Source organism: Jaculus jaculus, chromosome 10 (genome assembly GCF_020740685.1).
Source record: "Jaculus jaculus isolate mJacJac1 chromosome 10, mJacJac1.mat.Y.cur, whole genome shotgun sequence".
Classification (NCBI taxonomy): Eukaryota; Metazoa; Chordata; class Mammalia; order Rodentia; family Dipodidae; genus Jaculus; species Jaculus jaculus.
The window spans coordinates 109234504-109258934 of record NC_059111.1 but is presented as its reverse complement, the minus strand read 5'-3'; the positions used below and the strand labels follow the sequence as shown (position 1 = coordinate 109258934).

At 46.0% G+C, this 24431-nt stretch overlaps 1 protein-coding gene across 2 annotated transcripts; it reads right to left on the bottom strand.

The window, feature by feature from the left end:
- Positions 1 to 1375: 1375 nt before the first annotated feature.
- Positions 1376 to 23583, bottom strand: Znf212 (zinc finger protein 212). 2 transcript variants are annotated; one of them, XM_045161050.1, is made up of 5 exons: positions 23446 to 23583; positions 7777 to 8151; positions 7518 to 7644; positions 5303 to 5389; positions 1376 to 3250 (listed from the first exon to the last, which is right to left on the bottom strand). In XM_045161050.1, the coding sequence occupies exons 1-5, from the start codon at positions 23467 to 23469 to the stop codon at positions 2391 to 2393; spliced, it is 1473 nt and encodes a 490-aa protein (XP_045016985.1). In that variant the 5' UTR covers positions 23470 to 23583; the 3' UTR covers positions 1376 to 2390. The 2 variants fall into 2 exon arrangements, with proteins under 2 accessions (XP_045016985.1, XP_045016986.1); XM_045161051.1 differs by having other exon boundaries at positions 1376 to 3247.
- Positions 23584 to 24431: the final 848 nt, after the last annotated feature.

The window sequence follows — 24431 nt, the reverse complement described above, 5'->3', positions numbered from 1 at the left end:
CTCCGACTGTGTAATACAATTCTGTCCTTGCTTCAAGGAGATCCAACTTTGCTAGGGGTTGTACTTTTTCCCTGACAATGCTAGTGCACAAGGCTGACCACATTAAGCCTCTCAACAATCAATATTCAGATCTACTACCTGGGTGGAGTTGCTTGGCTGCCTCTGACCATGCCCAATTCTTAAATTTTGTTTATTTTTATTTTATTTATTTATTTATTTGAGAGGGACAGAGGGAGAAAGAGGCAGAGAAAGAGACAGAGAGAGAATGGGGGCACCAGGGCCTCCACCCACTGCAAACAAACTCCAGACAAGTGTGTCCCCTTGTGCATCTGGCTAACGTGGGTCCTGAGGAATCACGCCTTGAACCGGGGCCCTTAGGCTTCACAGCAAGCGCTTAACCACTAAGCCATCTCTCCAGCCCCAATTTTTTTCTTCAAAATTGTTTTTATTAACAACTTCCATGATTATAAAAGATATTCCATGGTAATGCCCTCCCCTCCCCCTCTTCCCCTTTGAAATGCCATTCTCCCTCTTATCCCCTCCCCCTCTCAATCAGTCTCTCTTTTATTTTGATGTCATGATCTTTTCCTCCTATTATGATGGACTTGTGTAGGTAGTGTCGGGCACTGTGAGGACATGGATATCCAGGCCATTTTGTGTCTGGGGGAGAATGTTGTAAGGAGTCCCACCCTTACTTTGGCTCTTACATTCTTTCTGCCACCTCTTCCGCAATGGACCCTGAGCCTTGGAAGGTGTGATAGATATTGCAGTACTGAGCACTCCGGTCACTTCTTTCCAGCACCATGATGCCGTCCGAGTCATCCCAAGGTCACTGCCATCTGAAAAGAGAAGATTCTCTACCAAAAGTGAGAGTAGCATTAATATAAGGGTATGAACATTAAGAGAAGTGCTTACTGGGCAGTTTGATAAGCTTAGTATATACATTTAGCCAGAGAGCAGCAGACGTTACATGCCTAGGGCTCATGACTACCCGTTTTAAGTTTTCAGTATCAGGGATGTATTCCCTCCCATGGAGCGGGCCTCCAGTCCAATTAGAGGGCAGTTAAGTTTCCACCATGACAGATGTGCCAATATTGCACCCATTGTCCATCCCCAATTCTTGTCTGTCCTTGATTAAGTGCAGGTCAGGCTGTGCCATCAGACCTGTCATCACTCCACATTAGGTGTCTCTTTGCCTCTGGCTTCAGCAGTGTATTACTTTTGTCGTTGTCGTTGTTGTTTACAAGGTAGGGTCTCACCCTTGAACTCACGCTGATCCTGCTACCTCTGCCTCCCAAGTGTTGGGATTAAAAGGCCTGCACCAACCAACACACCCGGTGTATTCTTGACAAACAGAAAAACGTCCAATATGAACTTCTTTCATAATACAAGTTTTATTCTAGACAACTGCAAATCATTCAAGGGGACATTCACACATGACCCAGGAGCCCACTCTTACCCCTCCCCCCAACAACAGCGGGGCAGGTACTCAACACTGAGTCCTGAGACAACCATCTGTGCTTTTTCTCCACCACCTCTGGGACACACATTGGAAAGTGTAATCTGAACAACTTCAAGTGACAACTGGTGCAACAGGATCAAACTCAAATAGCCGCTGGCATACGCTGAGCAACCTCAAGTGAAAGTGAACTGAACATAGGAGTCTTTACACTTGGCAGGGGCTTCAGGGTCTCCTTCACTTCCTCTTGGTCCTCCTGAGAATCAGCCTCATCTGAGAGCCTCAGCTCCCCCACCAAGGGAGCCCAGTATTGTTCTGGCTCTCTGGCCCAAGTGTGGGTGGGCTATAAGAGCCCCATAAACAATTCCCTCCCAGAGGGTAGGCCCAGTTCCCATGTTAGGAACAATTTCTACAACTCTTGAAATTTAAAAAACAAGTTTTGAGCTATATATATTTTTTAAATCAACAAGAAAATAACTAAAAAAAAAAAGGTCTTTAGAGCAGGGTAAGCAGATCATTTAAATTATTTCCTCTACTTGTTATTGAGAAAGAGACTACAAGAGAAAGGAAAGTGGAGGTTACACTCCCAGAACTCTGCCAGCATCTGCTCTCCTGTGTGCCCAATTCAACTGTGGGCCCTGGATATGGTCACCTATACCAACCCTATTCTCTATGTACCAGGAAAGACAAGACACCCAGAGACCCAAAGGGGCCAAGGAAATGGCAAACCCAGTGGCAGAGTCAGGTGTCAGGGAAAGGATGGGCCTACATGCCTTTCTCCTGCATTTCAGATCAGCCTTTGGGCTTGGCCAGGGGAAGGGAAGAAGCAAAAGCAATTCTCCTCAGGAAGAAAGCCAGCCTGACTCCACATTGTCTTTTCGGGGGACTAATGCCACTCCCCTCCGCCCCCGGACAGTGAGGGGAGGCACCCTTAAAGCAGGCCATTGGGCCTTCCGGGCTCAGGAGCCAGCCCACCCCTCTCCCGCTGGTGGATTTTCTGGTGCTGGAGGAGGTGCTGCTTCTGGACAAAGCTCTTCTCACACTCGGGGCAGCGGTAGGGCCGTTCACCCGTGTGGATGCGCTGGTGCCTCACGAGATCAGACGGGTGGCTGAAGTTCTTGCCACAGTACCCACAAATGAGGGAGCTCCGGCTTTTCCTCCAAGGGATATGGCCAGGCAGGGCAACTAGGCTGTTAGGTGAGAATCTCTCCTGGATGCGTGGGCCACTGCTGGGGCCCTCCTGCAGGTGGCAGCGCTGGTGGGTTACCAGGCTGACCTTGCAACTGAAGCTCCTCTGACACACGTCACATTGATGTACCTTTGCCTTTCTGGCCTGTGGTTTCAGCCGTGGCCTGGGCCTAAGGCTCTCTTCTGGTTCTGTGGTGGGAAATGCCTCCCAACTTGAGTGGCTCTGCAGATGTGTGGCCAGCTGGTGCTTGTAGCGGAAACTTAAATCACATGCAGAACACTCATAGGGGCTGGAAGTGTCCCTTTTCAGCTTCAAGCCTTGCTCACACTCCTGGCCCAACTGTACCTGCCTGTGTGACTTTTGCTTCTGGAGGCGGTCTGGAGTTCTGCCAAGGGCAGAGTCTCCACTGCTCTCAAATACCTCAAGGTTCGAGTCTCCAGGGCCTGATTCCAAGAAGGCAGAATCACTTGGACCATCCCAGAATCCAGCCTGCTCTGGGACTAGGAAAGCTTGCTGTTCAGCAGCGCCAGAAAACATGCCAGGAAGCCCCGCAGAATCATCTTGTCTGTATAGCACCTCCTGTTGGACCACGGCCCCATCTGCTGCAATGAAAAAGACCCAACAGAACCAAGATTTTACTTGAAGTATGAATACTACTCTTGTTGTTTTAAGGCAAGTTCTCACTGTAGACCAGGCTAGCCTGGAACTCACTCTATAGCCCAGGCTGGCTTTGAATTCCTGGCAATCCTAGAGTGCTGGGATTAAAGCTGTATGCCAAGATTGGTTTATGAATCTATACCATGTTATGGTATATCCAAAACTTGTGTACAAACTAATTATATACATATATGTATGTATATTTTTTTGAGCTAGGGTCTTGCTCTAGCCCAGGCTGACATGGAATTCACTACATAGACTCAGGGTGGCCTTGAACCCTTGATGATCCTCCTGAACCACTGCCTCTCAAGTGCTGAGACTAAAGGCATGTGCCACCACACCCAGCTTGTTTGTTTTTAAAGCAGAGTCTCACTGTAGCCCAGGCTGGCCTTCCACCTCAGTTTTTGGAGTGCTGGGATTAAAGGTGTGTGCCACCACATCTGAGGTTCAGACTGATTTTTCTTTTTTTTAATATTATTTTTATTTATTTATTTGAGAATGGGAAAGAGAGAGAGAGAATGGACACACCAGGGCTTCCAACCACTGCAGACAAACTCCAGACCCATGCACCACCTTGTGCATCTTGCTTACATAGAATCGAACCAAGGTCCTTTGGCTTTGCAGGCAAGCACCTTAACTGCTAAGCCATCTCTCCAGCTCTCAAACCAATTTTTAATCTCCACAAGAATGGCTAAAGAAGAGTCAGGCGTGGTAGTGCACACCTTTAATCCCAGCACTCAGGAAGCAAAGGTAGGAGGATTACTGTTAGTTTGAGGCCAACTTGAAACTACATAGTGAATTCCAGGTCAGTCTAGGCTAGAGCAAAACCCTACCTTGAAAAACTAAAGGGCAAAAGAATGTGGATATGGCTCATTAGTAGAGCGCCTCCCTAGCATGCACAAGACCCTGAATTTAATCCATAGCACTGCAGGCATGGTTGAACATTTCTGTAACCTTAATACTCAGGATGGAGAGGCAGGAGGATCAGAAATTAAGTTATCCTCATTCTTGGCTACATGAGACCCTCTCAAAACAAACAACTCCCTACTGAGGTGACAAGCTGATATCCACTCCTGCAGCCATGTCTTTCTGCCTTGAAACTTCCTCTCCAAACTATAAGCTGAAAATAAACCCTTTCCTTGTTATCAGGTATTTGGTGGTGAAGGTTGTTGCATTTTTGTTTTTTTTTTTTTTAAGGCAGGGTCTTACTCTAGTCCAGGCTGACCTGGAACTCACTCGGTAGCTCCAGGCTGGCCTCAAACTCACAGTGATTCTCCTACCTCTGCTTCCTGAGTGCTGGGACTAAAGGTATATACCAGCATGCCTGGATTGGTCAGGTATTTGTTCATAATAACAAGAAAGTAACAGATAACCGGTTTAAGGAATCTGTTGAGTGGTTAGAGTTAAACTCAAGAGCCAGGCGTGGTGATGTACACAAACTAATCCCAGTGCTTGGGAGGCCGAGGTATGAGGATCACTGTTAGGCTAGCCTGAGACTAACCCCAGGTCAGCCTGAGCTTGAACAATACCCTACCTGGAAAAAAAAAGGAAGGAAAGAAGGAAAGAAGGAAGGAAGGAAGGAAGGGAGGGAGGGAGGGAGGGAGGGAGGGAGGGAGGGAGGGAGGGAGGGAGGGAAGGAAGGAAAGATGACGGTTCTAATGAAAGTCATAAAAATCATCTAACCATCTAATAAGGGTTATGGTAGTTCACGACTATCATCCCAGCACTTGGGAACAAGAGGATCAGGAGTTCAAGGCCAATTTGGACTAAAGAATGAGAGTTTCAAAAACAAACAAAAAGTGCTCACACACCTATAATCCTCGCACTCCACAGGCGGGAGGCTCACCTGGAGTTGGAGGCCAGCAAGGGCTATAAGGTAAGTTCTAGGCAGATGAGATTACTGATGCTGCCTGGTAACTAGAAGTTCCAAAGTCCTTTCTAAGCTCTAGGGACCAGTGTGGTGATGGAACAGGACTGAATTTTGTATAGCCACTCACCTGAGTGGGCACCATGAGGGCCTCCTTCCAAGTCACCCAGCATCTCTGCACCCAACTCCGCTTCTCCCTCTGGTTGGCCAAGGACCTCTGGATTGGAAATGTCACAGGGTGAGCCCAGCAATTTTAAAAACTTACTGCACACTGAGAAGATGCTTAAAAGCAAAATGACCGGGGAGTCAATACTAAAACTTCAATAGATGCAAAGACACAAGGGTTACTATCACTGTCACTTTCCCCTATACATTTCTGGCCAATCCTAATGACTGCTTCAGCTAGCTGCTCTTTCACTGCACTACGCCTTCATTAGGGCCACCAGACTCACACCCGGTGTTCCTTGGTATTCCTCCCAGGACCACCACTGCTTCGCACATGGCTGGAGCCTGGCCAAAGATCCTTTTTACAGTGCCCAATGCCATCCTTGCTGAGGCAAAGTAGGCCTGTGACACTGATAAACAGCCATAAGAAGAGCTGCTTCCCTCCCAGTCACTCTAATCTAGCCACTCTAGCCTCCTTAGTATTTCTTCAAAGACCTACATTTCAAAAGATTTTTGTTTATCAAGCAATATGCATTTGTTGGCAATATACCCATATACATATACATGTAAATAAATAAATATTCATTTACTAGATAACAGGTAATGTTTTACATAAAGCATTTATACAGACTGAGTAGCACTACACTAAATAAACATGGTGAAAACAATGACTGGCTAAGACTCTGGCCAAATGCTAAGAAAAAGGTTTTGGTCATTCTGGTGGTTTGATTCAGGTGTCCCCCACAAACATAGGTGTTCTGAATGCCATGTTCCCAGCAGATCGCAATTTGGGAATTACATCCCCCTGGAGGCAGTGTATTGTTGGGGACAGGCTTATGGGTATTATAGCCTGTGTCCCCTTGCCAGTGTTTGGCACACTCTCCTGTTGCTGTTGTCCACCTGATGTTGGCCAGGCACCCTCTACCCATGCCATCATTTTCCCCTGCCATCATGGAGCTGCCCCTCAAGTTTGTAAGCCTAAATAAACCCTTTTTCCCACAAGCTGCTCTTGGCTGGATGTTATCTGCCAGCAACGCAAACCTGATTGCAACAGTCAGCCTATATTATGTGTCTGTCTCAACCCAAATTACAAGATTTCTTACTGTTGAGGAAATTTCCTCTGGGGAGACACAAATACATGTCTGTAACCCAAATAGGGCTCTGATGGCAGAACAAAGTATGATCACACCAATACCAGTTTGGTGAACCAATGAGTGGCTGTCACAGAGCATAAAGAGGGGTTACTTATAAGAATGTGGGGCCCCCAAAGCAGCCACTTTGATGGAGATTCCTGTGCCAAAATGACTCCTTGGATGCTCCTCCCTCAGCATCAGGATGAGGGCTTACCCACAGAGCATCAGGACCCAGAGCAGCCGCACCATGGACAAGTCTCCTTCCACCATGACTGACAACTTCCCTATGACTGCTTCTAGAAGCTCCTTGTCCCTATCCAGGAGTGTGAGACGACAAAGCAGCGCTTCATTGGGACTCACTGTGCTCCACCCTCAGCCTGGGGATGAGGGCTGACTTAGAGAGCATGAGACCCCCCCACCCCCGCCCAAGCAACACTACAGTGGGGCTCATTTTACCAAGATTAACCCCATGGATGCTCCTCCCTCAGCCTCTGGGTGAGGGATTACTTACAGAGCATAAAGACTCCAATGACACCACCTCAATGGAGCTCACGGGAGCTCATTTTTCCTAGATCTTTTCCTCTGTATATACTCTATCTAACTACCCCCCCTCCCCAATGCCACACACACGCATCTTGTGTATTATTGTATACAGGTGACACAGGGAATGTCTAAATCTCAGGTGGGGGATCTGATGACGCTACACCTTCTCTTGTGAGTTGACCCAACTGCTTTTGATAAAGCCGGGAATAGTTATTTACACCTTTCAATGTGGAAGAATTTTGCCACACAAAATCATCTTAAATAGTATGAAGTGCCCTAGCTATACAATTCAGCAATAATTTGATCATATTTATAAATATACTCAAGAAGTAACTGAGTGAGCACAGAGAAAAATTTAAAAAGCACATACTCCTGACACCTCTGTAAGTCTGTCATTAGAAGGACATGGAAACTCCAATTCCTCCAACACGAGAGCCAGACAGATGTAGTAGAAGGCACTAGTCAGAACTTCAAAGTGTCCCACAGAAGAAAACTGCTACTCACTCAAAGAGACTAGTGTCTCATAGTTGCTCTGCATGACGTTTCTGTAAAGCTCCTTCTGCCAGTCCTCCAGGTTCTCCCACTCCTGCTCCGAGAAACAGACCTCATCGTTCTCCAGGGACCTGGACACCTGCAACCACAAATGACACATAATAAACATCTTGACTCACAACCATGAGGGTCAAGCCAGGGACTTAGAATCTTGGCTAATCAAGGGCTAGGGACTCCCTTCTTGCCTAACTTAATCCTCAGATCTGGATACCTTGGGGACCTCGCCCTTGCTGCCGGGGGGCAGCCGCAGGACCCAGAAGTTCCTGTTGCGCAGCAGGTTCTCCACGTTCTCGAGCCGCCGCTGCAGCAGCCCGTACTCCTGCAGCAGGGTGCCCAGCACGGCCCACTTGCCCTCCAGCTGGTTGCCGAACTCCACGGCTGTCTTCTCAAAGTCAGCCAGCTTCTTCTCAGCTGTCCCTGTGCGCCCCTCCAGGCTCTGTAGGCGGGCAGCCTGGGACTCCATCTTCCTCTCCACAGCCTGAATAGCAGCCACCACCGTCCAGAGTGAGACCTCTGGGCTTTTTTCTGTTGTCTGGGAAGGTGGTGTGGAAGAAGCTAAAGGCGTGGAACGCCGTTTTCTCCTGTGCTATAGGAATGAAGACACACAGTCAGCCAGACAATGCATTTCCAAACATCAGATAAAGAAAGCAATATCCAGCCGGGTTTGGTGGCGCACGCTTTTAATCCCAGCACTCCAGAGGCAGAGGTAGGATGAATGCCATGAGTCTGAGGCCACCCTGAGACTATAGTGAATTCTAGATCAGCCTGGGTTAGACTGAGAGCATCCTCTCCCAAAAAGAAAACAATATGCAAAGGCCAGCTCTGTAGCCAAGAATGACCTTGAACTGATTTTCTTGCCTCTACCTACCAAGGGTTGAGATTACAGGCATCACTGATTATTTCCAGGGTTTTTTTGTTTTTGGGGGGGGGGCAGTTCAAGGTAGGGTCTTGCTCTGGCTCAAACTGACCTGGAATTCACTATGTAGTCTCAGGGTGGTCTCAAACTCAGCAACCCTCCTACCTCTGCCTCCTGAGTGCTACCCTCTTACCCACTGTCTCAGGGAATTCTTGTTTAAGCCCCAAAGCCTCAAACCTTCAAGTCTTTTCCATGACACATATATTATTCCACACTGCTTCTCTAAACACAGCGGAAGACAATGGGAACAAAACACTGAGGGAAAATCACCCTAAAAGAATGCTAGAGTCAGAGGTCATGGTCTGGAGAAAGTCAAAACAAAATCAAACTGGCACAGAACTAAATATTTAAATTTAGCCATGTCCTTCTCCAATACTCATTATAAATGTCTGGGGCAAAAGTTTCCTAAAAGACTTCCCAGGCTGGCCTCAAAACCTGAGCCACCCTCCTAAGTGCTGGGCTTAAGGGTGTACACCTGACTAAGAAAAGTTTAAATGGGGCTGGGCAGATGTCTCAGAGGTTAAGGTGCTTGCCTGCATAGTCTAAGGAGCCAAGCTTGATTCCCCAGTGCCTACATAAAGCCAGATGCACAAAGTGGTACATGCATCTGGAGTTCATTTACAGTAGCTAGAGGCCCTAGTGAACCCATCCTATCTCCCCCCACCTTTATCTATGTCTGTCTCTCTCTGCTTGAAAATATATTATAAAAGAAAATAATAAATGATGAATATAAATGAAACAAAACACAATATTAGATTGCATAAATTGATTTCATGTTTATTTATTTATTTATTTTGAGGTAGGGTTTCACTCTAGCTCAGGCTGACCTGGAATTCTCTCTGTAGTCTCAGGGTGGCCTTGAACTCACAGCAATCCTCCTACCTCTGCCTCCCAAGTGCTAGGATTAAAGGCGTGCGCCACCACGCCCGGCTTTTAGGAATAACATTCAGAACTGACCATGATGTGGACAACTATTGCTTTCCTAAGCTTCCTGGAAGAAACATAAAAGCATAAAAACAACCTTAGCACAGGAAATATCGTAAGTCGATTAAAACTTTTATACCGAGCTGAAGAAAAGGCTCAGCAGTTAAGGCGCTTGATTGTAAAACCTCAGGACCCGGGTGCCCCAGTACCCACGTAAAGCCAGATGCACAAGACGACGCATGCATCTGCAGTTCACTGGCAGGGACTAGAGGCGCTGGCCCACCCATTTTCTCCCTCTGCCTCTTTCTCACTCTCATAAAAACACAAATAAATAAAAATTTAAAAAAAACCTTTTACCTAATAAATATTACAAAATGGGACTGGGGAGATGGCTTAATGATTAAGGTGCTGCCTGCAAAGCCAAAGGACCCAGATTTGATTTACCAGGATCCATATAAGCCAGATGCAAAAGGCAGCACAAGTCTGGAATTCATCTGCAGAGGTTGAAGGCCCTGGCACACCCATTCTCTCTTTCAGTCTCTCAAAAAAATGTGTGTGTATGGGTGTATGTATACATACATACATACATACATATATATGTATACACCCCCCCCCACATATATATGGAAATATATCTTACAAAAACAAGTGGCACTAGTATTTAATGACATACACCAAGACAATTAGTTGTTTTTAACACTCCTTGAAACAGTCAAATCTGGACACAATTCGCCGCCTATTAGTATGTGAATGGTATACAAATTAAAGCATGGCTAAAGACAGTAATATACAACCATTCAAATGAATGAATTGGATCTAAATGCATGGTTTGGAAGCTAGGCAAGGTGGCACACACCTGCAATCCTAGCACTTTGGAGGTGGAGGCAAGAGGATCAGGAGTTCAAGTTTATAATCAACTTCGCAGTAAGTTCAAGGGGCTGGGAAGGCAAGTAAGCTTGAAGACAGGAGTTCTGATTCCCCAGCACCCATGAAAATACTGGGTGGGCATGGTAGCTTGCCCATAATCTAAGCATTCAGGAGGCAGAGACAGGGAATCCCTGGGGCAAGTTGGCTAGCTGAACTACTGAATCAGCAAGCTCTGGTTTCAACTGAGAGACCCTGCTTCAGTAAATAAAATGGGCAGCAATTGAGGAAGATTCCCAAAGTCAACCTCTGGCCTCCACACACACCCACACATATACAACATGAAAACAAACAAACAATAATAATGATAATAATAACCAAAACACTAACTCCATAGTGAGTTTGAGGCCAGCCTAAACTCATGAGACCTTATCTCAAAAAGCCAAAATAGGGCTAGAGAGATGGCTCAGCAATTAAAGATGCTTGCTTGGAAAGCCTGCCAGCCTGCGTTCAATTCTCAAATACCCATGTAAAGTGAGATGCACAAAGTGGTACATGTACCTGGAGTTCATTTGTAGTGACAAAGGGCCTGGCACACTCATTTATATTCTCTCCCCCTCTCATAAACAAACAAACCTATTTTCAAAATATAGTAAGTGAGCGGGGTGTGGTGGCGCATGCCTATAATCCCAGCACTTGGGAGGCAGAGGTAGGATCGCTGTGAGTTCGAGGCCACCCTGAGGCTACTTAGTTAATTCCAGGTCAGCCTGGACCAGAGTAAGACCCTACTTCAAAAAACAAACTATACATACATACATACACACACACACACACACACACACACACACACACACACACACATAATGTATGTAAAGTGTATGGCTTGGAAAAGTGTTCATAACACATTCAAAGGTTAAAACACTAACTTTTAGGGGGGAGGGAGGGAATTACCATGGGATTTTTTTTTTATAATCATGGAAAATGTTAATAAAAATTTAAAAATTAAAAAAAAAAACTCTAACTTTTAGCTAGGACTTGGGAGGCAGAGGCAGGAGGATTGCTGTGTGTTCAAGGCCAGCCTGGGACTAGAGTGAGTGTCAGGTCAGCCTGAGGTACAGTAAGACCCTACGGGGTAGGGAGACAGACGAACAGAAGAACAACAACAACAACAAAAATCTCTAACTTTTAGTGAAATAAATTTATTATGATCCCATTTTTCTCAAGAAGAGAAAATAATGGGGTGGGGATACAGTTCAGTGGTTAAAGGCACATGTTTACAAAGCCTGCCTGCCTGGGTTCCATTCCCCAGCACCCATGTAAAGCCAGATGCAAAGTGGTGCATGCATCTGGAGTTTGTTTACAGCAGCAAGAGACTTTAGCATGGCCTCTTCCCAAATACATAAAAATAAGAAATTGTTGAATTTGCAACATGGCACATGCTTTTTTGTAACAGTTTTTTTCTTAAACTCAGTATTTGAGAGTATTTCTGGGCTGGAAATGGCTTAGCAGTTAAGGCACTTGCCTGCAAAGCCTAAGGACCCAGGTTCGATTCTCCAAGGTCCCATATAAGTCAGATGCACAAGGTGGCACATGTGTCTGGAGTTCGTTTGCAGTGGCTACAGGCCCTGGCACACCCATTCTCCCTCCTTCCCTCTTTCTCTACCTCTAATAAATAAATAATTAAAAAGACTATTTCTGAAATTGGGTGTGATAGCATACACCAGTCACCCCAACCCCAACACTTGGGAGGTGGGAGCATGAGAATCAGGAATTCAAGGTCATCTTTGGATATACAGGGAGTTGGAGGCCACCCTGGTAAAGATTCCCCCCACCCAAGGGGGGTATGGGGAAATGGCTCCTTGGTTAAAGATGCTTTTTTGGAAAGCCTGCTGGCCAGGGTTTAATTTCCCAGTACCCATATAAAGCCAGATGCACAAAGTGGTACATGGGTCTGGAGTGTGCTTGTAATGGCTGTCTACCAAAAATATAAACAATTTTTTTTGGTTGTTTTTTTTCAAAGTAGAGTCTCACTCTAGCCCAGGCTGGCCTGGAATTCACTAGTAGTCTCAGGGTGGCCTCGAACTCACGGCAATACTCCTACCTCTGCCTCCTGAGTGCTGGGATTAAAGGTGTGTGCCACCACTAAATAAACCATTTTTATAAGAGTTTCAGAAAGCAGAGAGTGTATATGTATATACACATACATATAACACACATATGGCTAATTAGGATTTTAAAAAATTTTTTGGTTTATTCTTATTTGAGAGTGACAGACAGAGAGAGAAAGAGGGAGAGAGAGAGAACGGGTACACCAGGGCTTCCAGCCACTACAAACGAACTCCAGACGCGTGTGCCCCCTTGTGCATCTGGCTAATGTGGGTCCTGGGGAATCAAGCCTCGAACTGGGGTCCTTAGGCTTCACAGGCAAGCGCTTAACCACTAAGCCATCTCTCCAGCCTTAATTGGGAAATTTTATTAATTTTTTTTTTTTTTATTTTAGAGAGACAGAGAATTGGCACACTAGGGCCTCGGCCATTGCAGTTAACTCCACATGCTTGCGCCACCTAGTGGGCATGTGTGACCTTGTGCTTGCCTCACCTATGTGTGTCTGGCTTACTTGGGATCTGGAGAGTGGACCATGGGTCCTTAGGCTTCAAAGGCAAGCACCCTAACCACTAAGCCATCTCTCTAGCCCTATTTTTTTTTTTTAAGGCAGGTGTCTCACTCAGGCCTAGGCAAGTCTAGTACTCATAACAATCTATCTTAGTCTCCTGAGCTCTGGGATCAAGGCTAAAAAAGTATACTTAAATGAGACAGTCCTGCCTTTGACTATCATATTGTCAGACCATGAATCAATGAAAAGATGTCCAAAAGTGTCATCACAATTAAGTAAAAGATACAGTCTCTTTGTTAAGAAAACTATAATCTGAGGAGCCGGGTGTGGTGGCACACACCTTTAATCTCAGCACTCGGGAGGCAGAGGTAGGAGAATAGCAAGTAGGAAGATAGCCTGAGCTAAAGCAAGACTCTACCTTGAAAAAAACTGGTTGTAGTGGTTCAATACTCAGGAGATTGAGGGAGGAGGACTGCCATGAGTTTGAGGCCAGACTGGGCTACACAGTAAGTACCAGGCCAGCCTCTTGGGCTACAGTATAGCAAAATAGCTGGGCATGGAGGCACACAACTTTAACCCTAACACTTGGGATACAGAGGTAGGAGGATCACCTTGAGACTACATGAATTTCAGGTCAGCCCAAACTAGAGAAAGTCCATACCTGGAAAAACCAAAAAGAAAAGGAAAAGAGAGAGCAAGAAATGATAAATCTGCTTGAATGAGATGCAAAGCAAGCAAAAAACTAGTGACAGATGTAGCAGCACATGCCATAATCCCAGCATTTGGGAGGGGAAGAAGGATTAGGAGTTTAAAAACCAGGTACAAGCCTGGGCTATGTTAGTTATGTAGTGAGCCTATCAGCCTTGAGTGTATGAGACCCTACCTCAAAAATGCCCACCTAGGGCTGAAGAGATGGCTTAGCAGTTAAGTCATTTGCCTGCAAAGCCTGAGACCCAGGTTCAATTCCTGAGTACTCATGTACAGTGGGCACATACATCAGGATTTCATTTGCTGTGGCTAGAGGCCCTAAAGTGCTCATATTCTCCCTCTACTAAAAAACATAGATAACTTAAAAAATTTAAAAGGGGGGATGGAGAGATGGCTTAGCAGTTAAGGCACTTGCCTGTGAAGCCAAAGGACCTAGGACCATGTCTCACACCAGATGCACAAGGTGGTACATGTGTCAGGAGTTCATTTGCCATGGCTAGAGGCCCTGGTGTGCCCATTCTCTCTCTCTCTCTTTCCTTGTCTTAAATAAATAAATCCATGCCTGCAAAGGTTCAATTCCCCAGTGCCCACCTTAAGCCTGTGGCACTAAGTGGCTCATGTATGGAGACACCTGCTTTCTCATCGTCCGTCAGTCTCTCTCTCTTGCAAGTAAATAAAAAATGAGGGCTGGAGAGATGGCTTAGCAGTTAAGCGCTTGCCTGTGAAGCCTAAGGACCCCGGTTCGAGGCTCGGTTCCCCAGGTCCCATGTTAGCCAGATGCACAAGGGGGCGCATGTGTCTGTAGTTCGTTTGCAGAGGCTGGAAGCCCTGGCGCACCCATTCTCTCTCTCTCCCTCTATCTGTCTTTTTCTGTGTCTGTCACTCTCAAATAAATATATAAAAAATTTAAAAAAAAAAAATGAGCACTAGGCATAGTGGCACTTGGGAGGCAGAGGGAGGAGAATGGCCATGAGTTCTAGGACAGCCTGAGCCTACTTACTGAATTCCAGGTCAGCCTATGCTGTAGGTGAGAACTTACACAGAAAAACCAAAATAAATATTAAAAAATTTAAAAAATAAAAAAATGCACACATACACCCCTCCTGTAAGGTTCTTTGTGTTAGTCTGAAATAGCTACTCCCATGAACTTTTTTCACTCTTGTTGCAGTCAGGTTCGCATTGCTGGCAGAAATCACCCAAGAGCAGCTTTTGGGGGAAAAAGGTTTATTTAGGCTTACAGACTTGAGGGAAAGCTCCATGATGGCAGGGAAAATGATGGCATAACAGAAGGTGGACATCACCTCCTGGCCAGCATCAGGTGGACAACAGGAACAGGAAAGTATACAGAACACTGGCAAGGGGACACTGGCTATAACACCCATAAGTCCACCCCCAACAATGCACTGGCTCCAGGAGGTGTTAATTCCCAAATCTCCATCAGCTGGGAACTTAGTAGTCAGAACACTTAAGTTTATGGAGGATACCTGAATCAAAGCACCACAACCCTTAATTGCTTTTTTAATGCTTTCATGACATTTCTTTCCAAAACAACATGTTCTTTGAATTTTACATGTTTTCAGACCTCAGAGAAGTGGAATCACTCTTCTACGACTCCTAGAAATATCCTGTTGTAGCATGCAGCTTTGCTGTGTAATTTTCACTGTATAACTGATGCTTCCATGTTGGTCATTACAAACCATGTTATGTGAATGAAACAGTGTATGACTCCAAGAAGAAACATGAACAAACATACCCCTAGGTTACATGCAGTGGTTTGAAAGTAATGGCCCCACAGCCTCGGGTACTTTTTTCAGTTTAACTTTTTTTCTTTATTTATTTGCAAAAGCAGAGATAGGAGATGAGGAAAGAGAGAACAAGTGCACCAGGGCTCCAGCTGCTGCAAACAAACTCCAGATGTATGTGCCATTGTGCATCTGGCTTTATGTGGGAACTGGAGCATTGAACCTGAATTAGGCCTTGCAGACAAGCACCTTAACTGTTGAGGTAGTCCCTCCAGCCCGCCTCAGGCATTTTAAAAAAATATTTAATTTTTATTTATTTATTTATTTGAGAGGGGGAAAGAGGTAGAGAGAGAGAAGAGACAGCGAGAGAGACAATAGGTGCACCAATGCAAACGAACTCCAGATGCATGCGCCACCTTTTGCATCTGGCTTACATGGGTACTGGGGAATTGAACCTGGATCCTTTGGCTTTGTAGGAAAGGGCCTTAACTGCTAAGCCATCTCTCCAACCCCAGGCACTTAAAAAAAGTTTTTTGTTTGTTTGTTTATTTATTTGAGAGTGACAGAGAGTCAGAGAGAGAGAGAGAGAGAGAGAGAGAGAGAGAGAGAGAGAGGGAGAGAATGGGCATGCCAGGGTCTCCAGCCACTGCAAACGAACTCCAGATGCATGTGCCCCCTTGTGCATTGGGCTTTCGTGGGTCCCAGGGAATGAAGCCTTGAACCATGGTCCTTGGGCTTAAGAGGCAAGTGCTTAACCACTAAGCCATCTCTCCCCCCCCCCCCTTTTTTTTTGAGATTGTGTCTTACTCTAGCCCAGGCTGCAGGGTAGCCTCAATCCTCCTTCCTCAGCCTCTCAAGTGCTGGTATTAAAGGCCCAGGCACTTTGATTAAGCTTCCTACTTAGTCTTCAACACTGCTGGAGGAGGTGTGTCACTGGAGACGGATCTTGAGTCTGGCCCTAGCCGAGGTGTGTTTGCAGGGTCAGCTAATGCTTGCTGGGGCTGGCAGTTCTCTCTGCTGTAGATACGTGATGCAGTGAAGACCATGATGGAGCTTCCCCAGGAATCTGTATGCCTAAAATAAACCCTTTTTCTTCCATCAACTGCTTCTGGCTGGGTGTTTATTCCAACAAGAAGGTAACTGCAAGATTATAGTTCCAGGAAGGGAATTTCTGAGTCACTGTGGTGGTTTGAATTAGGCGTCCCTCATAAACTCATGTTTTGAATGCTTAATTCCCAGCTGATGGCAATTTGGGAGTGCAGCTTCGTTGAAGGAAGTATGACTGGGCGTGAACCCTGAGGTTCATTAACTCACAGTTGGCCAGTGTAGTTGGCTCATTCTCATGCTGCAGGGTTCCACCTGCTGTGGCAGAGGTGACGTCCAGCCTCTGCTCATGTCACCCTCTCACCTGCCGTCGTGGAGCTTCCCCTAGGGTCTACAAACCCTAATAAACCAATTCCTTCCACAAGCTGCTTTTGGTTGGGTGCTTTGTGCCAGCAATAAGGCATTTGCAACACCCATTTATCTCTGGGTTATCGGACCTTTCCTTAGTGTTCCACAAGATTTCACCATAAAATATGGAATAACCTCCGATGCCTTTTGGGAGGGCTTTGTTTCTTTTGTTTTTTTTTTTTTTTTTTTAGTTTTCTGTGGTAGGATCTATATTTTTTTAAATTTTTTGTTCATTTTTATTTATTTATTTGAGTGTGACAGAGAGAGAGAGAGAGAATTGGCATGCCAGAGCTTCCAGCCACTAATGAACTCCAGATGCGTGCGCCCCCTTGTGCATCTGGCTGATGTGGGTCCTGGGGAATTGAGCCTCGAACTAGGGTCCATAGGCTTCACAGGCAAGCGTTTAACGGCTAAGCCATCTCTCCAGCCCTGTGGTAGGATCTTGCTATAGCCCAGGCTCTTTAATTCTTTTGATAAAAAGCCTAATGTAAACCAAACGTGGTGGCGCATGCCTTTAATCCCAGCACTGAAAGGCACAGTAAAGAAGACTGCTGTAAATTCAAGGCCACTCTGGGCTAGAGCAAGACCCTACCTCGAAAAAAAACAAAAAAAATTAGCCAGTAATGGTGGTGGTGGCCCATGCCTTTAATCCAGTGCTAAGGAGGCAGAAGTAGGAGGATCGCTGTGAGTCAGCCTGGGCTTAAGCGAAACCCTACCTCAAAATATCAATTTTTATTTATTTATTTATTTGGTAGAGAGAGAGGCGGGGTGGGGGGAGGCATTGAGAGAAAATGAGTATGGATGCACCAGGGTCTCTTACCACTGCAAACAAACTCCAGACGTTTGCTTTATGTAGGTACTGTGGAATCAAACCCAACCTATAACCACTGATCCATCTCCCCAACCCATATCGCTAAACTTGTGTACACCTAATCACAAAGCCTCAAAATATACTTAAAATTTGACAAAATGACAAGGAAAAATCATCATCATAGAAGATTCAAACATAACCTTAGTTTTCTTTTGTTTTGGTTTTTCAAGGTAGGGTCTCACCCTAGCTCAGGGCGACCTGGAATTCACTCTGTAGTCTCAGAGTGGTCTTGAACTCAGGGCAATCCTACCACTGCCTCCCTGGGATTAAAGGTGTGCACCACCACACCCAGCTATAACCTTAGTATTTTATTTAGTAGAAAATAATTAAGGGTATTATGAGTTCCATGGGGCCAATGAGTACTTGAAAATGTAGTTAGTATGATCAACAAAATCAATTTTAAAAATTATTTAAATTTAGTGGGACATGGCAACTCATGCCAATAATCCCAGTAATTGGGAGGCAGAGGAAGGAAAACTGCTGATTGTTCAAGGTCAGGCTGATCTAGACAGTTTAGCCAGAGCTAAGAAGCATCCTTTAAAAAAAAAAAAAGGACCAAATAAGTTGTATCAATCTAACTTGAATTAATTAAAATGTGAACAGGAAGCCAGGCATGGTGGCACATGCCTTTAAACCCAACACTCCGGAGGCAGACTTAGGAGGATCGCTGTGAGTTTGAGGCCACCCTGAGACTCCATAGTGAATTCCAGGTCAGCCTGGGCTACAGCAAGATCCTACCTCGAACCCAGTGATCCTCCTACCTCTGCCTCCCATTTGCTGGGATTAATGGTGTGTATCCACACTTGCCAGAGAGAGACAGATACACAAAGAGACAGAGACAGACAGATAATGGGTATACCAAGGCCTCTTGCCACTGCAAATGAACTCCAGAAGCATGTGCCACTTTGCACATCTGGCTTTATGAGGGTTTGGAGGAACTGAACTCCTCCAGTCCTTAGGCTTTACAGACAAACACCTTAACTACATTTTTGTTTGTTTGTTTGTTTTGTTCAAGGTAGGGTCTCATTCTAACCCAGGTCCACTGAAATTCACTATGTAATAATCTCAAATTGGCCTACTTTGAAAAACCAAAATTAAGAAAAAATGAATTTTGCCAGCCTGGGCTAGAGCAAGACCATACCTCAAAAAGCAAAAAAAAAAAAAGGGTCTAAGTGAGGTCAGGGGAAGAGATTGAGTGAAGGAAAGGTGGAGGGAGGGCTAATCAAAATCTAAGAGGATATAATTAGATCATATGGAAACCTACTTTTTTGGACAATGGAACACTCAGGAGCCACAGATTGCTACTAGAAAAATTTCAGGGTCAGAGATGGGATACCTTCCAGTGAGTTGCTGGCCAGTGAGGTCCCTGATGCTCCCAAACATTACATGCCATTGCTAAGGCCCTTATTTTCCTACCAGGAATAGATGGTAAGACCCTATTGCCGAAGACTCCACATACTTGGGCTGCAAGGCCACTGAGAAATCCTGATGGAACTGAGCTGATAACCTCCTCCATGTAGACCAGCTGACAGAAAGCTGGAAGACACCATTCTGCATGCAGTTCGATGGGAGAGAGAGAAATCATCAGTGAAGATACTCAACAGTGGACACTGCAAGCCTTATATTTGGCCAGCCAGGCCAAATGAGCCAACGGGTGCAATAGTGCCTCATCTATCATGGTGGAAACCAACTGCCCTCTAACTGGACTGAGACTCCATGGAAGGGAATATAATCATAAGCCCTAGGGGTGTAACATCTGCTGCTGTCTGGCTAAATGTATATACTACGTTCATCAAACTGCCCAGTAAGCACTTCTCTTAATGTTCATACCCTTTATATTATATGCTACTCTCACTTTTGATTAGAGAATCTTCTCTTTTCAGATGGCAGTGACCTTGGGACGACTCAGAAGGCATCATGGTGTTGGGAAGAAGTGGCAGGAGTGCTCAACACGGCAATATCTCTATCACACCTTCCAAGGCTCAGGGTCCATTGCAGAAAAGGTAGCGAAAAGAATGTAAAAGCCAAAGTAAGGACAGGACTCCTTACAATGTGCTCCCCGCAGACACAAAATGGCCTGGATATCCATGACCTCACAGTGCCTGACACCACCTACACAAGACCACCATAATAGGAGGAAAAGATCATGACATCAAAATAAAAAGGAGACTGATTGAGAGGGGGCGGGTATATGATGAAAAATGGATTTTCAAAGGGAAAAGTAGGGGAGGGAGGGCATTACTATGGGATATTGCTTACAATCATGGAAATTGCTAACAAAAATAATAAATTTTTAAAAAAGAATGAATTTCATGAAAGGTAGCAAATATGGTTCTGATTTCTCTGAAAATGTCTTATTTTATCTTTGCTTTTGAAAGGTAGACACTTTTGCTCAGTACACAATGCAGGGATCACAATTCTTTCCTTTCAGCCTATTGACTATAATTTCACTATTATCTGGCTCCCACTGTTGCTGTTGAGCAGGAAGCTCCCTTAAGTTTTACCATAGTTCATTTGAAAGTAATGAATAAACTGGGTGTGGTGGTGCACGCCTTTAATCCCAGCACTCCAGAGGCAGAGGTAGGAGGACCACTATGTGTTCGAGGCCACCCTGAGACTACATAGTGATTTCCAGGTCAGCCTGGACTAGAGCGAAACTCTACCTCGTAAAACCAAAAAAAAAAAAAAAAAAAAAAAAAAGTAATGGATAGCTGGGCGTGGTGGAGCACGCCTTTAATCCCAGCAGGCAGAGGTAGGAGATCAAGGCCACCCTGAGACTACATGAGTTCCAAGTAGGCCTGAGCTACAGTGAAATACAATCTCAAAGAAAAAAAAAAGTAATAGATCTTGAGCCAGGGGTGGTGGTGCAAACCTTTAATCACAACACTGAGATGGAAGGATTACCATGAGTTCCAGACCAGCCTGGACTAGAGACCCTGCTACCAACATAAATAAACTACTGCTTTTGAGAATTCTCGGGGACTGGTCACATGGTCCAGTGGTTAAAAGCACTTGCTTGCAAAGCCTGATTCCCTAGTAACCACATAAAGCCAGATGCACTAGATGACACTTGAGTATGGAGTTTGTGTGCAGTGGAAAGAGGACCTGGCATGTCCATTCTCTCTCATAAATAAATAAATTCATTTAAAAAGGGGGTTTTTGGGCTGGAGAGATGGCTCAGTGCTTAAGGCACTTACCTGCAAAACCTAAGGACCAGGTTCAAATCCCCAGGACCCATGTAAGCCAGATGCACAAAGGGCACATGCATGTGGAGTTCGTTTGCAATGGCTAGAGGCTCTGGAGTGCCCATTCTCTCTGTCTGTCTCTCTTCTGTCCCTCTCTCTGCTTGCAAATAAAATAATTTTTTTAAAAAAGAGCTCTTGAGGGGGCTGGAGAGATGGCTTAGCAGTTAAGCACTTGCCTGTGAAGCCTAAGGACCCCGGTTCGAGGCTCGGTTCCCCAGGTCCCACGTTAGCCAGATGCACAAGGGGGCGCACGCATCTGGAGTTCGTTTGCAGAGGCTGGAAGCCCTGGTGCGCCCATTCTCTCTCTCTCCCTCTATCTGTCTCTCTCTGTGTCTGTCGCTCTCAAATAAATAAATAAAAATTTATTAAAATAAAAAAAGAGCTCTTGAGCCAGGCATGGTGACACATTCCTTTAATCCCAGCATTGGGGAGGCAGAGGCAGGAGGATTGCCAAGAGTTGGAGGTCATCCTAAGAATACATAGTAAATTCCAGGTCAGCCTGTGCTACAGTGAGACCTCCACCCCCCCCCCCCACACACACAAAAGAAAAACAAAGAAATTCTCTGTACTTCCACTATGTATGTGTCTAGGCAGAGATTTTTTTTCTTTTATCCTGACTGGTAATGTACTGAATTTCCATGCATCTGTATCAGTTCTATAATGAATGCCACAAGAGACATTAGCTAGTTACTCATCAGAGTTTGCCTCCAGGGGCTAGAGAGGTAGCTTAGAGGTTATGTCACTTGCCTGTGAAGCCTAAGGACCCAGGTTCAATTCCCCAGAACCCATGTAAGCCAGATGCACATGGTGGCACATGCATCTGGAGTTTGTTTGCAGTGGCTAGAGGCCCTGGCACACCCATTCTCTCTCTCTCTCTCTCTCGCAAATAAACATTAAATATAACAAATAATGCCTCCAAACGACATAAATTCTTCCCTCCCGTACTCAAAATTCCTCCAGTAAACTGTTTTTTCTTCTAGACTTCTAATTAGGTAAATGTTAGATTTTCTTATTCTGTCTCTTACTCTCATTCTTTCCATTTCTGTTTCTTACTCTGGGAAATTTACTTCCTTCAACAATCTGGTTAACTGTCTTCAACATGGTTGAAGCGCTAAGTAAATATAGTGCTACTTTTTAGCCAGGTATGACAGTGCATGCCCAAAAAGCCAGCACTTCAGAGGCTGAAACATGAGAATCAAGCAAGTCTAAAGCTAGGCTGGGATACTTAGCAAGATTGTCTCAAAAACACCAAAAAACAACTTTCTACTGACTTTTACCTCTATTTTTCATTCTTAGAAGTTTTATTTGATTCTTATTGAAATCTGTTAGTTTTTTTTTCCAAAAATTTAATTTGGGGGGGCAGGAGAGATGGTTTAGTATTACTATTTAAGGCACTTGCTTGCAAAACATTCCCCAGGACCCACATAAGCCAGATGCACAAGGTGGCGATTGCATCTGGGGTTTATTTGCTGTGGCTAGAGGCTTTGGCACGCCCATTCTCTCCCTCCCCCTCTCTCTGCTTCTTTCAAATAAATAAAAAATAAAATACGCTGGGCATGGCGGTTCATGCCTATAATGCCTGCAAGTAAGAACTGGCAAATTAGGAATTCAAGGTCATTCTGTGCTATACAGCAAATTCGAGGCCAGGTTAGGACATACAAAATTACAAACAACAAAAGACGTGGTTGACACCTGAAATCCCAGCCCTCCGGAGGCTCGCTTAGGAAGACTGCCATTAATCCTGAGCTAGAGACATTTGAGTGGGCGGGGGAAAGGAGGAAATAAAGACAAGAAAAAGAAAAAGCCAAGGCTGGAACAGATGGCTCGGGACCCAGGTTCGATTCCCCAGAACCCAAATTAAGCCAGACGCACAAGGTGGCGCAAGAGTCAGGAATTCGATCGCAGTGGCGAGAGGCCCTGGCGCGCCAAATCTCTCTCTCACACACACACACAAAAAAGTGAAAGAAAATATAAATGAAGGCCAATTTAGTCCATGTCTCCCGTACTATTAACTGGAAGGAACCTTTGGAACCCAAAGGAGATAAAGGGCTGCAGAGGTGAGCTCAGGTTGCAGAGTCTTTGGAGTCCTCAGGTCTCTGCACCCCGAGAACGCGACCGGGGGGGGGGACACAGAAGGGCGCGCATCCCCCAGCTTGGTAAACAAAGTCTCCCCACGACACCATTCCCCGGTGAAGGGCCGCCCCGCCTAACTCCGCACACAGATCCACGTCCGACCGAAAGTGGCCGAGGGGGCCGCGCGCGGGTCCCGGGCCGCGGTAAAATACGTGGGCGCGATCACACAGCGCTCGGCCAGCCCGACACACGTTCCCGCGGGAAGGCGCTGAGCTCAAGGCTCTCCACGGCCGACGCGGGCAGAAGCGACGAGGACAGACGCGGCCGAGCGGGAGGAGGACGAGGTCGGGGTCCGCGGGCGCCGGCCGCAGCCCTGGAAAACCGAGTCCCGACGCCGAAGCCCCGCCCCGCCCCGGGCAGGCTCGGCCATCCTCAACACCCCTTGCTGGCCGTGCTCACGAAGCGTCTTACCCGTGCAGGCGACGACTCCGCCATGGCTACAGTCGTCCTTCGACAGCCGGACTCCAGCTGGATGGCCCGCGGGCTGCGTATCGGTCAGCTACGAGCACGGACCCTCCCCGAAGAAGCCGCCGCCGCCACCGCCGCCGCCGTGTTGATACAAAGTGCATTGTGGGAGCGGAACGTTCCCGGGCCAAGAAGTACGGCCGCCGCGCCTCCCACCAGCGTGGTTCCTAGCGCGCCACCGTGCGGCGGGAGGGTGAACAGCAGCACTACTCTTTTTTTTTTTTTTTTTTCTAGCCAAGGCTGACCTGGAATTCGCCATATAGTCTCATGCTGGCCTCGAACTCATGGCGATCCTCCTACCTCTACCTCCCGAGTGCTGGGATTAAAGGCGTGCGTCACCACGTCCAGTTTAGGAGCACGTTCTGCTTGAGATTTAGGGACCTTTATTATGGCTTCTGTGTGCCAAATACTTTGAGGGGGGCCAAAAAAGAAAAGTGTGAAACTTGCATGGTGCTGCACGCTTTTAATCCAAGCACTCAGGAGGCAGAAATAGGAGAATCGTCTTGAGTTTGAGACCAGTCTAGGACTATAAAGTGAGTTCAAAATCATCCTGGGCAAGCGTGAGACATTACCTCGAGGGGAAAAAAAAAAATTGTAAAAGCCACCTGGCTGGCTGTAGGTGTCACTGTGGATAGTAGGGTCCAGCCCTAAGGTGTAGAGGTGAATATGGAATTCCAATCTAAACATATGCAAAGTGCCTGGAGTTCCTCAAGTGTGCTTTCTTTCTTATAGTGCCGGTGTCACTCGAATTTTCTCTGTTTCTCTCTCTCTCTCTTTCTCCTTCCCGCCCTCCCTCTTCTCCCTCCCTCTGCTTTGACCTGTGAAATAAACTGTCTGGTCTGGAGGCTATCTGCTGCACACAGCTTATGATATCTCAGTCTTTGTATTCCAGTAAGAGTGTAAAAACCCTGTCTACAAGAACCTATTTATAC